Here is a 14,853-nt window from a genome sequence, read left to right as displayed (position 1 = left end):
CTTTGTATCTGCGGTGTAACCAGAGTTTCTGGCATTTAACAAACATTTGGTCAGATCTTGCTCATGAGAACCATTGTCCTTCGTTTCTCTAAGTCACATTTCCCTGTGACAGTCTGCTCCTTGCTAAACACAAAAATATAAATTCAGCATTGCCTGATTGTGGCCTACATCGAGATGGATGTTAGAGAAAATTGGCTAAAATATGATTCAGGAAGAGTGAGTTTCACACAAGGAAGAGGGAGTCCATCAGGCAATCTCAGCAAGTGAATCAGTTTCAGTATTCCGCATGGAAAGGATAGTCCTCTTTGTTAATTGTGCTGCAACAACAAACACGAAGGAGAAAATAGTCCGCTGAAGCAAACATATGATATATTCAGCTTTCCCTGTGCTCTTTCAATCTCTTCCCCAACAAGACATGGAGCGGGTGGCATACATGACCTTCTCCCAAATTATGAGAGTAATGTAAAGGAAACAATCAACGACCTGGTCATCAGTAAATTGTCATAACAGGGGTTCACAAGCAAGCTGACACACAGCTGAGGGCTCAGAACCATTGTCTTAAATTCCCACATCACTGTGAAGTGGGAAGTACTATTGAAGTTGACAGATCGGTTATAAGTATTAACTAAGATACTAATAAAAGCAAAGAGCTTAAAGTGTCTGCTATAACCTAAACTAGTGTTCACTGAACATTTGCTGTAATTAATATTGTCATCCCTACTTTGTAGATAAAAAAAAGTGACTCTGTGACATCACCAAGTGAATAAGTGGGTCAGTTATTCTACATTTACTTCTGAGGCTGCCGAATGCATGAGCTCCACATAAACTTCTAGCTGATACCCAGAGGCATAATAAACATGATAACAAACCCTTGATTTTACTAAAATGTTAATGAGATTTTTGTATGCAGTTCGTTCACTCACTTCAAAGCACTTCAAACTGTGTTGGGCACTTTGGTGGCTATGCTCACTAGTCTTTGTCAACTTGACACAAACTGGAGTCATTTGAGTTGTTCAAGCAAAAGCAAAACAAACAAAACAAAAAAACTATATTGAACTGTTAATTTTTTTTTTTTGGCAAATTAAATTGACTGCATGCTCCCATTTATCTAGTTGTGGTCTCCCTCATTCCCTCCCCCACACCATTGTCCAGGGCCAGTGGCTGTCATCTTTTCCATGGGTTATTATAGTAGTCTCTCAATGCACAGGCCTTTGTGAATCTTTTAAGACATTTCAAATCATGCCAGCCTCTGCTCAAAATTTCATCATGGCTTGCTTACTCCTCCTTTATACCTAAAAAAACAAAGACTTGTCCAGAATCTGTACTACCTGCATAAGCTTAACCTAAAGTTGCTCAACCTTTTTTTTTTTTTTTTTTTTTACAATAAATAACACTTACTCATCCCACTATATTCTCTATCCTTTCTCAAGTGCTCTGAACACGTTACACCAGGACCCTTGCAATGCTCGCTGTGATGGCTATTTCCGTAAATATCAATGTTACTCATTTTTTACTTTCTTCAGGTGTATCTTTATCACCAAAGCTTCCCTAGATAGTCATGTGTCAATGCCTCTGTTACCCAGGGCTCACTACTTCCTGTGCTTTTTGCCCTATTTCATTTTTCTCTATAGCATTTGTTACTCTCTGACATACATATTTGGAGTTACCTCACTTTTCCCCTCTGTAGAATATAAGACCGGGAACAGGAAGTTTATGTGTGATGTCCTGAATATTTAGATCATTCCTGGCACATAGCACATGATAGTGAGTTACTGAGGGAATGAGAGCTTGAGAACTTCTAACTCCCACATAGTAATAACTCCTTCCTCAAAAATCTTAGCTCTGTGTGCAATATTCAGAAATTGAGTGTCAGATAACAGTGTCTTTACTCTTAGTGATTCCCCAGGACTCAAACTCTAATTTTTTACAACTGCCAAAAAAAAAAAAAAGTATTTGAAGACAAAAGTCTTCCTGAAATCTCACATGCCTTCTGTTCCTTTCTACTAATGCTTTAAAAAACCTCAGAAAAAGGCCTGATCAACAGGTTAGGTAAGTGGTACCTAACCTGGTACCACTTACACGAACAGGACAGGGCCTCTCAAGTTTCTGTTCAAGCTAAGAATGGTGGCCATCTCCTCATCACTCAACTGGAAGTCAAAGACCTAGAAAAGCAAAAGTTCCAAAAACATCCTTAGTAAGGAACGTGTTGGTGGGAATCTGAAGTTCTAGGTGTTTCCCCTAATATGCCCATGGCCAACACATTCTCGGAATTAAGAGTAAATTATGTGTAGAGTTTAGTGTTCTAAGAGGGAAGAGATTGGGCTTGTAGGTGTGCTAAATGTGTACAATGACTGTGACTCCTCTCAGAGGACAGTTTTCAAGCCCAGTCCATATATCTACAAGCCAGTCTGCAGTTGGTCATCACAATGCTTGGCCTATGATCTCAGTGCTCAGTGGTATAAGGCACAGGCTTTGATCAGTCCTGACAGGGCTTTGCTGGTACCTGCTCCAGTCCATCCCTGGCCAACTGGTGATCATCTCAGTTCTGGTGGGGCCAGCCTTCTGGCTAAAGAGTTGATAAAGTGCTTGGAAGAAGGGAAGACATATTAGCAATAAAGGGGTGGGATGAGAAGTTGAAGGATAGGAACCCTTCTTCCCCATCATCTGTTTCACTGAGGACTATGAGATGAACAGCCCAGGTCTTACCTTGAATGTTCTCTGCTATGCGGGAGGGTGTCACAGACTTGGGGATCACGGCCACATTCCTTTGGATGTGGAACCTAATCAGAACCTGTGTATGAAGAAGAGAAGAATGCAGGTGTCCAGTTATCTTCCAGAACTCCTCCTGGCAAAATGACAACTACCTAAGTAGCTCCCTATGGCTTAACAACAATATTAATATTGACAAAGCGCTTCACTGTTGAGGACATTTCCCAGCTCCCTTCTTGCGTCCCTTGATCCTGGAAACAACACTATGATTTTCCTAGTTAGGAATGAGGAGGGAAGCCTCATAGACATAAGGCTGAGATCCTGTACAACTGGCACCTGAACCAAAGCCTGAGGCCTTAGCAGAAGCTGATGGGCAGAGGCAGGCCTTGCTTCGCTGATACTGGCTGTCTATTCTGAGGCTTCCAACAGGCTACAGTTCCCATTTCTGACTCTCCAAGGGATTAAAAGCAAGAAACACAGTTAGGCACACAACTACAAAAGTGGATTTTGAGATAAAAGGAAAAACACTCCATTTTACCTGAGCTGTTGTTTTTTTGTGCTTTGCAGCAATCTCTTTGATCTTGGGAATCGCCAGTACTACAGGGTCCTCTGGCTTTGCACTAGAGAAAGAAAGAAAGGTTGCCGGAGTGGAAATCGCTATGGCTACAGCAGGTCAGTGAGCAGCGCTTCCAGGACAGTGTCGAGGCTGAGCATTGCAGCCTTTCTTTTCCCTCTGCTAGGCAGGCAGGGGGATCTGAAAACTTTGTGTCTGGCTTCAGGCATGGGCTCTAGTTGCGTTAGCACTTTGAGAAGACTGCACTGCACTGGATGGTGGAAACCGAGTATTCCAGGGAGTCAGATATACTACCAGTTTTAAAACATTGTACCCGGAAATCCCAGGGTTGCCAAACACATTGCCATTGGTACACTTTTTCTTGTGCCTTGGGAATTGCAGACTAATATTAGCAAACTGTGAAATGATACTTTTAAGAGTGATAAAAGAGCTAGCTCTCTGAAGCCTTACTGAGGTCTGTCTGGGGAGCCCAGAGGGCTGTAGGCTGTGACGGTGATGCTCTTGGAGTGACAATACTGGATCAGTTTTTCCTGAGTCAGGTAGGGGTGGCATTTGACCTGCCAGAGAGAACACCTCCATTATTAGGGAAGTAGGCCTCTTCCATACAAGCAAAGACAAAGACCAAATACAACCCACTGACAGATGAGCTACAAACCAGACCCAGAGATCTGCCTCCCACCTCGCTGAGCATCCTGAACATTGATCCCCGAAAGAAGGCTCAGTCCATTGTCCTCCCAGGGCTGAAGCAGGCACAGAGCAGGACCCTGCACCAAACAGAATGTACCTGGTTGGTCACTGGCTTATGTTTCAGTCCAGGCTTGTTCAGGAGCCTTTCAATCTGGAAGTGGTTGAAGTTGGAGACGAATAAGGGCTTTCACCAGCCCCTGGTCCACCAGTTCCTCCATGCCCTGTCACAGTGAGGAATGTCATTTAGGTGGCTGTAGGAGGATTTGGGGATGCTGGCATATTTAGTGCTTGGATAGGAATGGCTTCTGCATGGCACGGTTAAGAGGAGTACTAAAGGAGAGTTTTGCTCTAGTGCTGTTATGGCTGCTTTTAGCCCTTCTACTCCCCCTCCTCCCCAGCTCAGACATAATGAGGAAGGAGAAGGAAGGTTTTACTTGTTGTCTGTTCTTGACAAAAGTGACTGACATAAATTGAGTGACATGGGTTATCCAGGAGATGGTCACAGTGTAAAAAAAAAAAAGTCTCCATGGTCTTTCTTTTTGTTTTATATTTTGTACTATTAGGGAGTGAGTCTATGGCCTCTTGTGTGCTAGATAGGCAATTCACCATTGTTCTACAGTCCACCGTTGAGCTATGTCTGTAGTTCCATCCCTTTTTCATTTTTTCAATTTTGAGCTAGAGTCTCTTTAAGTTATACAGGTTGGCCTCGAACTTACTCTGCAGTCCAGACAGAATTTGAAATGTGTTCTTCATGGCTCAGTCTCTAACACAGCTGTGATTACAGGTAGACAGTAAGGAATGCCTTACAGATATATGGGCCCTCGCAGGGGCACTTAGTCTAGACCTGGGTGACCTCTCATCTGACCCACTGGCCACTTGTCCAACACAAATTACATCCATCCAAGGATCTGGGGTTTATTTATTTATTACCTAAATACAATGAGCTTGTTCTAAACACTCCCAGAGGTAATTATGCGGCCTGATAGGGACAGCCACACCATGAACATAAATTTATAACTCATTCATTCTAAGTTCCTGTCTATATTCTGTTGCCAGAATGTAAACATATACAATGTTCCTCCTGCTGGAGATTCTTACAGCCAAGTGCAAGTGCTAGGGTCTCTATCGCGGAACCACCAGATCAGCGCTAGGCTGCCTCAGCTTACTTGACATCAAGTCGCATAGGGATGAGGGAGGAAAGGAAGAAATCATCTGATCCCTGGAGAGTCATCAGAAGGAGAGTTTAAATTGGGCCTGAAAAGAAAAATTAACATGAAGGTAGTAAATGAACAGATGAGGGGGCAGGAACAAGGGCTTAGAGACAGGCACAGCAGGGTGGCATGTGGTGTCTCCTCTTTGGCTACAACTTGGAATACTCTGACAGGTCTGAAAGAAATAGATGTCTAGGCTCCACTCCCTGGCTTCTGAGGATTTCCCTAGGGCTGCAACGTAGGCATTTGGATGTTTAAATTCCTCTAGAGATTCTGGTAACAAAGTTAAAAACCACAGCATGCATGGATGAGGAAGGATTTTACTAGCGGGGTAGTTTAACGTTGATGAGACAAAGGCCAGTGGGCAATGAGATACTGTGAGTTTTCTTCAGGTTTGCAATTACAGTGATTCTCCTTTGCCTTTTTTAGATGGTGTTCCCTAGAATTTGTATATTGTGGGTCCACAGAACTGTCACATTGCTGACTATGAAGTCTCAAACCCTTGGACAAATGGCTGAGATGCCTATTTAACCTGGCCACCAGGTTCTCCCAGAATCCCTCAGTCTGTAACTGTTACAGGGTATGGCTGGCATACCTTACCCTTAACCCCAAACTCTCCAGCTCAAGGACTGGACGGCCCTTCCCCCGACGTTCTTCCCTATATAATTCAGCCATTTTGGTTACCCACCCTTTTACATTTTTCCCTCTTGGCTACTGCACCTGGTTTACCTCTCTCCCACTTCCCTTCCTCTCCATCCTCTCCTCACAGGCTCAGGGTCAAGTCCATTCTGGACCTTCTAAATGTCTCTGCCTCTGCCTATGTCTTCTTTTTATCTATAACAAACTTTCTCCTCCACCCTACCTAGGATCAGTCATGTCCTTCCTTTCTATCTTTTTTTTTTTTAATTCACTGACACACTCAGTCCTTCTGTCAGTCAGAGCTTCTGACTTGGTTTGTATTGGATTTCTGTGGGTCCATAGATTTGTTGCATTGCTGTCATACTTAGTCCTGTTGGTGTCTATCAGAGCCTCTAACTTGAAGCAAGATATTTTTTGTTTCTGAAAGTGTTTCATGGGACCAGGGGAATGTCTCCATTGGTAAAGGTCCTTGCTGCCAAGCCAGACACTCTCAGTTTTTTCCGGGAATCTATATGGTAGAAGGAAAGAAGGTACTTCTGATAGCTGTCCTCTGACCTTCCCAAGTACCTCCACATCCACCACTTTAAAGGGAAAAGGGAGATCTGGAAAATAATAGTCCTAAAATTGTAAACGAAGCACTTGAGCTTTTTCACACCAGATTGAAGTCTCTGAAGGAGCCTGAAAGAGGATTTTTAACCCTGAGCACACTTGAAAGAAGCTGGAACCTACCTCCCAGGCATCCAAGAATGTGGATTTACTCATGAGAACTTTGCCTTTATCATCTGTGGGTAATATTTCATTCCCAGCCTGTAAGTGAAAAACAAAGAGCTCACTAGAGTATGCATGTAGATGCCTGAGCCCCTGGAGAAGTGGCTCAGGACAGTGAAAACAGAAATACCCTTGCCTTCACAGCACTTGGTCAAACTCTAGAGAGCTCGCATAAAAACAGTAATCTTCAATACAATGTCTGTATCAATCTACCATGGGATGTGAGTTTCTTATTTCTGGTAATGCTGGATTGGCTCCAAATCCATTAGCATATTAAAGTAGCCATCATTATCATCATGGAAATTAACCAATTTTTAATTTCAAGGTCACTAGACAAAGGTTACATTAGAAGAACATGGGTATCTGGGGAAGAGAGTAGCCAACTTCTTCTAACCTTGCAGCCTTGAGAAGGCTGAAGTTTTGGAGACCGTGAAGGTAACAGAATGAGAATTCACATTCCCCAAATTCTTAGGAGTAGAGCCCCAGACACTTGACAGTAATTGTTCAGGTTCAACTGCCTAACACCGATATCACCATACTTGGAGGTCACTCCCTGGGCATACTTTGATTAATAACGAATTATGCAAGATTATCTCCAGACATTCTGCCTAGGGCACTCCTGGGCATGGATTTAACAGGAAGGTGACTGGCTGGTTGCAGCTTATCTGAGCTGATGGCATAAATTATTGTTTCTTTCAAACACAGTTGCAAAAACCCAAGCATGTGGCTCACCAAGTACTACCTGGTACCTTAATCTCTACTCCTCAACAGTGTCTCTTCTGCCCTGCACAAGATCTTCCGGGGACCAGAGAGATGGCTCAGCAGATAAGAGCACTTTTTGCTCTTTCAGAGGACCCAAGTTTGGTTCCCAGCACCCATGTGGTATTTAACAACTATAAGTAATTCCAGTTCCCAGAGACCACATGCTCTCTTCTGATCTCCACAGGCACCAACCATGGACATGGTGCACATACATACATACAAATAGACAAAACACTCATGCACAGAAAATAGATATAAAAAAATCTCCTGCTTCATTCCTTCATTCCAGTGTCACAGTCTTGGCACAGAACCCATTTGGTGGCATCTCCCAGAAGATAGAAATGAGGCAAAGAACAGCTCAAACCTGAAGTCCCTGTGGTCAGTGAATTAGATACAGGTCCAGATAGTCCAGTTTCAGATCTGAGAGGGTTTTCTGAAAGGCTTTCTTCACCAGGCTTTTCTCAAAGAAGGTGGCCCACAGCTGCAAGATGTGACAAGGAGACATTAGGACTAGGGAGAGAAGGGCCAGCCACCGTCACTCTCCCTGCTCTGGGATTTGTAAACCCTAGGACAAGCCATTCATTCATAATACAACAAATAAGGAATGCACCTCAGTGGGTCTTCAGCTCACAACCAGTCATTTCCTAACTGTTCTTCTATGCTCTTGGTATGCTTTTTGTTTCTTGGGTCACTTAACATAGTTGCCCACTGCCTAAAATGTTATGCCTTTCTGCGGCTCTCATTTCTCAGAGGGCAACAGCTGTTTCTGGCTCTTAGAGTTCAAGCTCTGGCCCTTTTAGTCCTCCCTCAGCTCCAGGCCTGTCAGGTCCTGTGATGAATGACAATGAGTATATAGTTGTAGCCACTCCAACATTGTGTGTGTTTGCATGTGGAAATTTACCTAGAGATGTAATGAAGACAGGGAAAGGGGCTAGGAGACATACAGGTATAAAGGAAATAGCTAATAAGCTCTTCAACCTGGCCATACAGAGATACTTGTACCTGCCTCAAATTCATGTCCACCAAGTGGGTCACCGTACCTTGCTGACAATGAAGAGGTCTTCCCGCTTCACAGCCTTCTCTTTGATCTTCTCTTGGATCCCTTCTCCCACTTCATTCTCATTCTGATACACATAGGCACAGTCGATGTGGCGATACCCAGCATCAATGGCTGCCTTCACAGCTTCCTTGACTTTGCCTGGGGGAGACTGAAAGGCAATGGAAAAGAGCATTAGATGTTCCCAAAGCCCCCATCTTAAAGGCTCCACATAGACCAGATTCTCAAAACCATAGCATTTCTGGAGTCCCATTTCCAAGTGAACATTGGAGAGGAAGACATACACTGGGAAACTTTTCAAAGAAAAAAAAAGATGAATTTATTTCATTAAATGTTTACGTTAGCATATGAAGTGATGGATTTCATCATGGCATCTTAATAACGTCACTGCAATGATCATCACCCATGTCCTAGTCTAGTCCAGGTTGATCTTGAAGTGTCTCCGGTTTCTGAGAGTGACAGATGGCTCGCCTTGCAATGTGCTAAAGGCCAGGCTGAAAACTAGATTCTGAAGAGACCAAAAGGAATTCTCAGACTCCAGACACTAAGAAGGATCTTAAAAACCATTATAGCAACCTAATTTGAACTCTACTATGGTACAGTAAGAGGCTGAGTGGATTCCTCAATTTCTCTAAACCCTGACAGCAAAACATAGCAACAATTATGAGCTGGCCCCAGGAGGCCTTTGTGTTGCTTGCTGGCCACAAGATCGTGAAGTTTTTCGCATATCACCTGGAACTTAGTATGGCTGGGTGGATGCAACCCAATATGTAATCACTGTTTCCGAAAAAAGAAGAAACAGAAAACTGTTAAGTAGGCACCTCTTCCTTTTGTCCCAGGTTTTAAACCTAACATATCCTTTATAACAGTGGATTCTCTCCCCACTGATAACAAAGCAAGAGAAGAGAATATTTGAAATGTCATCTTCTGTCCTAACCTAGCCTAGCCAGGCATTGGTTTAGGAAAATAAGTGCTGAGAACTCATGTCTCTGTGGAGTATAGTGCTACGTGCCTGTAATCCCACTGTGAGAGGCACAATGCAGAAGGGGCATGGCTTTGAGGCCAGCCTGGGCACATTACCATTGTATTCAAAACACAACATCTTGCTGGATTTGTTAGCCCATGTTTGCAATCCTAGCATTTGGGAAGTAAAGAGTGGGTGAATCAAGGTCAGTCCACCCACATAATGACTTATAGGCCAACCTGGCTACATAAGACGCTCAAACAACAGCAAATAAATAATGCTTCATCTCTCAAAATCCAAAGTTTTTTTTTTTTTTTTTTAAGTATCAAACCCCGAGAAGCACATAAAGCAGAGGTCACTAGCTATTCGGTCATGGGGACAAAGAATTGGCAGAAGCTCAAACACACTGGGGTCCAGGCCCAGAGCATGACCCTCCTGTATATTCACTGATGAGCACAGCATCCTTCCAGTAGCACCTTGACCCCTTTACAGTATTTAGATCTGCTTTAGAAAGTCTGAAAGTTTATCTCTTCTAAATTTATCCATGGTGAGTGGATTCCCTGGAGATTTGTGATCACCTGCTACCTTGATGGAATGTGGAATTTCTAATCTGGTTACAAGTCTCAGTACTCTAGGAAGATTCCAGTCTAGTAGGGAAACAAAGAGGAACCCTACCCATTGTGCAAAGAAGAAAGGAGAAACAGAGGAGGAAGACTGACAACGAGTCTCTGAGACAGGAGAGATGGGTGCCCAAACCACTCCTGACCCAGGGATGAAGAAGATACCTCAAGAAACTGAGGCAGGGGGGTTACTCCAAGCTCTCCTAAGGTCAGTTTAGGTTCCAGAATAAGGCCCTGTCTCAAGAAACCAAAATCAAAACTAAAAACTGCTCCTGGAAACAGCTCTAAAAATAGCTTTAAAAAGCTAAAAAATAACTAAAAATAGCTCCTGGCTATTGTCATGTTATCACTGAGAGAAAATGCAAAGAAGGTAGAGTTAGAAGACGATGGAATGATGTCAGACTTGTCCCAATATTTCCTGGGAAATCTGCTTTGCTGAGCAATAGGATGGAGCCAGGGAACAACTTGCCAGCAGAGATTAACACAGCTGGGGCAGAACCTGAGCTGACTCCCAGCCCAGGCTCTGTGGTCCCCATGCTGCTCAGAGTTTAATGTGTGTGGGAATTACTCAGAGTCTTGGTAAAGTGCAAGGGTCAGTTCTGTTCAGCCTGGGCTGGGACCTAAGATTCTGTCTTTCCAACAGGCTCCCTGGCCACTTTTATCTTTGGTCTTCTTTTATCATGAGCAGAAGAGGGAGCAAGGCCATTCAGAATTCTATGCTCTCTCCCAGTCATTCAGAAGAGCCTCTGACTTCCAAGGAGAAGCTTTCTAAAAGAGTAACTACCCTGAAAATAGTTTTCTCTCTAAAGTATAGTACCAACTTAAACCTGATACCAGCCATGGAAGCTATTGTCATTTCTGGGAAAGGCTTATCTTGGAACTTTCCAACCCAAAGCAGCCCCAGATGAAAGGGCATTAGGGTTCCAAACCCAAGGCAGATGCTGTGCAAAGAAGGGAAAATGCCAAGACCCCTTCCCCTCAAAGGAAGCAGGTGTTCCAGGATTGCACACTCACCTTCCAGGTGCCCAGGCCCACAATGGGCATCTTGACTTTGGTACTGAGCTCCACGATTGCTGCAGAGACTTCTCTGAGAGAGCAGATGAAATGCCTGCTTCCTGGATAAGAAGTCTGGTGAAGTTTTTATTTCCTAGACAAAGGAGGCGGGCTCTTATGGCTTTGGCAAGCAGCCACAGCCAAGAGTTGGGCACTAGAACAAGGGTTCATTCCAGTCTTTTGTAAGACTGATTAATGTGTCCAAAGATTAAACTCTGCACAGTGCAAACTCCACTGGTGCAGAATGTGTGGTTTCCTGGAAGTGAGGCTCAGAGTTTTGTGAACCTAAATAACATGGTTGAAAGGTCATCCAAGATAGGTTGGTAAGCTTATTTGTGAAGGGACATTGCCACGTGAGTGACTATAACTCTAGTGAACTGTGTGGTGTTCAAGCTGTTTGAGGGAAATGTCAAAGAAAAATGAGACGTCTTATAGTAACTATTTTGAAGCAGATTGTCTTTGACCAGAGAATTAGGAACAAGGGGACATCTGTTACAGAGGAAACTGACAAGTGACCTAGTGGAAAGGGTATTTATTTATTTATTTACAGTTATCTTTTGTAGGTCGTGGACACCTTTGTGCCAGGTTGTGGTTTTGGAAAATGTCTGCAATTTAATTTGTATTAATGCAATTTCTGTCAGATTGTTAGGCAAAGATTTCCCTGAGGATGAAAATTACCTGCTAAATCATTTGGACAAAATCTTTTACTAATAAAATGCCCTTCCTTTTCTTCATTTCTCCTTTCTTTTCTTTTCTTTCCATCTCCATTTCCCCTTTTCCTTCCTTCCTCTTATTCTTTTCTTTCAGATTTGGGATTTAACCAATTGTATTTATGATGAAGCTTTAAAAATTGTGCCTGATTTTAAAAAACTTTTGTGATTATAAAATGTCATGTACTCAACTATGAAAAAATATGAAAAACAAAGGTTGTTTATGGAGGTGAGAATATAAAGCTCAATTATTCTCGTCACTCAAATTGCCATTCCCAGTGCTATTTTCTTCTGTGTTTGCATGTGTTATCAATACTTTCTCTGAGCATATGTCTCTTAGTTCTTATAAATTATATATAAATTAACTTTATAAAACAAACTTTTTGAGCATTAATAACAAGTCATTTCAATTTATTTATTTTTACTTTTGTGTGTGTCCATCATGTATGTGCAGGCTCTTTTATAGTCCATAAGAGGATTGGAGCTTTACAGGTAGTTGTGAGTCACTGGATGTGGGTGCTGGGAATTGAACTTGCAGCCTTTGTTAGAACAGCCTTTTCTCATAACTGCTGAACCTTCCTTCCAGCCCTAAAACACCATTTTAAAAATACTTTTACAACAAACATTTTAATGGTTATAAAAGGTTTGGTTTTGTGGACATTTATTTGGCTATTTCCACTGTTCTTAGATATTTAGCTAGTTTTCAGTTGCTTTATAATAGGAATAAGCTATATTTCAAGGTATGTTATTGTAGGCATTTAATGAAAGTCCCACATCTCAGGACACTGACAATTACTGCAATAGATAGCCAGGTATGTGCTTTGCCGGGAGCCAAGGCCAGCTAGTGGAAAGTTACAGACAGCTGCAACAAGGTCGTAGGTGAGAGATTTACATTTCCGGAACCTATGAGACATCTGTGTGTCAGGCTAGACATTTTGAGATATCTTAGCTGACATTCTTGTAGTATCTCTTTTAGTAAACATTCTTGCGGTGTTCTGCATCATCATTAATCACCCTCTTATGTTTTGTAAACTATATTGCTGACACATTTTCCCTTCCTGCCTTCTCCCTGTAAAGTTGTGTGAATTTTTTTTTCAAATAAACAAGAGCAAGATCAGATTATAGACTTGCTCTCATTCTTTGTGTCTCCTTGTCTCTATTTCATTCTTTTCGCCCCTCCTTAGGAACTCGTTGAACTCCCGCTGGACGGGACAGCGCTTTCTATGAGCCAGGTGTGTGTATTCCATGAGTCTCGGCACATGGGATTGCTGAGGATTGTAGGATCTGGCTGAAAGAGAACCCCACCTAGCCACCAAAGGCAGCTGGACTGGTAAAACAATGCAGTGTGCTAGCATAGACTTGTCACAGTCAAGTAAGTTAGATTCTGGGAGTAGGCTCTGGGGAGAGTCTGGACAGTGATGTGGGCATCTCAGAAACCTGTACACATGGCTCACCACATCAAAGACCAGCTATAGCAGCCAGGAAAGCTAAACATCAGGTAGAAATCACAGCCCTGCTTCGTCTCGCACTGAGATATTTTTACATGCTCCCTTCCTCTGAAATCCCACTGACACCTGGAAAGAGAAGGTCCTAGATGCAGTAGATTTTAATCCAGAAATAAATGGGAGTAAACTGAAGTTCAGAAGGAGGCAAGAGCAGCAAGTAAACTAGGTCAAAACTTCATTTGTGTTAAAGATCCTGTAGATTGCTTTGCCTTGGCTGACTAGAAAGTCACCATTGTGGGTAGTGGGAATGTTGGAGGTCAAGAGCTAGAGGTGCTTGGGTGATGTAGAGCCCCACTTATTGTCTACTTGTTACCTGCATGACATCCTCATGAACTTTCAACAAACCTCTGGGAATGTACCTCTGAACTGGATAGCCTCTGATCACCACCTGAAGATGTGACAACCTCTGAATCCTATGGAAGAGCTCTCTCTGCTTTCCTGTAGTCCACTTACTAATGACTCCACCTGTATAACTGCTGGTGTTTTTGATTTGTGGCTTTGTTTTTTATCTTTTAAGATTTATTTTTATTTCTAAATTGTGTGTGTGCAGGTGTCCTTGGAGGCTACAAGAGAGCATCAGGTCCTGTGGAGCCAAAAGTATAGGCAGTTGTGAACTCTACTATGGGTGCCAGGAACCAAACTCAGGTCCTCTGCAAGAGCAACATTGCTCTTAACAACTGAGCCATCCCTCCTGAACCTATTTATTTACTTGATACCGGGTCTCATGTGCCCCAGAGTGACCTAGAACTCTATCATGTAACTCAGGGTGACCTTGAAATTTTGATGTTCTTACCTTTACTTCTCAAGTGCTGAGGTCATAAGCATGTATCGCCATGATTGTTTTTGGGGTGCTGGAGAGTGATCCCAGGCCTTCATACATGCTACCCCATCTCTTAAGGTCTCCACAGCTCTGTAATGGAGTGTTGTGGGGTTTGCTTAAGTCCAGCATAACTCAAACACCAGGTCAATGCAGATAACATAAATTTATTATACTCAAGCCACTACTGATCTGTCAGGGCAGAACAGACTCAGGAGCTGAACTGTGACACTGAAGGGATGTTGTTCAGAATATTTAAAGGATAAAACTAGAAAGCAAGGAGGATCAGGGTGGGCTGTAGCCTTGTCTAATCGTATTTTGACATAAGGGGTTGAGCAAGGAAGTTTTCAACAACAGGAGAAGATTATGCTCCTGGGCCTGGGAACATGAACTTAATTTGGCCCTGCCAGTAAGATAGAGAAGTTGTCCTGGAGGTGGCTGGACTTAGACAATGGTTTCCTTACAATAGAAGCTGTTAAGCAATTGAGAAGTCCCAGCTTCCTTAGGGACCTTAGTTTCTCCCTATGGTTAAATGTAGTCTGAAAACAAAATGGTAGTACTTAGAATAAGTTTCTTTGGCTTGTTCCCAACAAGAGAAAAATTTAAAGCAAATTCTCTAATACCTGGGCCTTCTAAACCCATACTATTGCAGGGATCCTAAAGGAAAAAGCTTTTAGAGTCCAAAGATATCTTAAATTGACCCTGGCTCTGTGTTGGTGTATCCTAACAGCAGCCAGCTAGAGTGTATTTTGTGTCATAACCCGCCTCCACTCACAC

At 42.8% G+C, this 14,853-nt stretch overlaps 1 protein-coding gene across 1 annotated transcript; it reads right to left on the bottom strand.

The window, feature by feature from the left end:
- Nucleotides 1-249: 249 nt before the first annotated feature.
- LOC129672541 (aldo-keto reductase family 1 member B7-like) lies at nt 250-11,131 on the bottom strand (the record flags this gene model as incomplete). The annotated part of the gene is given in 11 exon segments (XM_055602035.1): nt 250-317; nt 2,080-2,162; nt 2,693-2,791; nt 3,248-3,329; nt 3,734-3,840; nt 4,068-4,151; nt 4,153-4,191; nt 6,550-6,627; nt 7,715-7,831; nt 8,391-8,558; nt 11,006-11,131. Coding segments are annotated over 11 exon segments (1,026 nt in total), but the record flags the coding sequence as incomplete, so codon positions are not given.
- Between the last annotated feature and the right edge of the window lie 3,722 nt (nt 11,132-14,853).

This window comes from Psammomys obesus, unplaced genomic scaffold (assembly GCF_907164565.1).
Source record: "Psammomys obesus unplaced genomic scaffold, mPsaObe1.curated_primary_1811, whole genome shotgun sequence".
In the NCBI taxonomy this organism is placed as follows: domain Eukaryota; kingdom Metazoa; phylum Chordata; class Mammalia; order Rodentia; family Muridae; genus Psammomys; species Psammomys obesus.
Note: the sequence above shows the minus strand (reverse complement) of the source record. Positions and strands in the feature narration are given on the sequence as shown.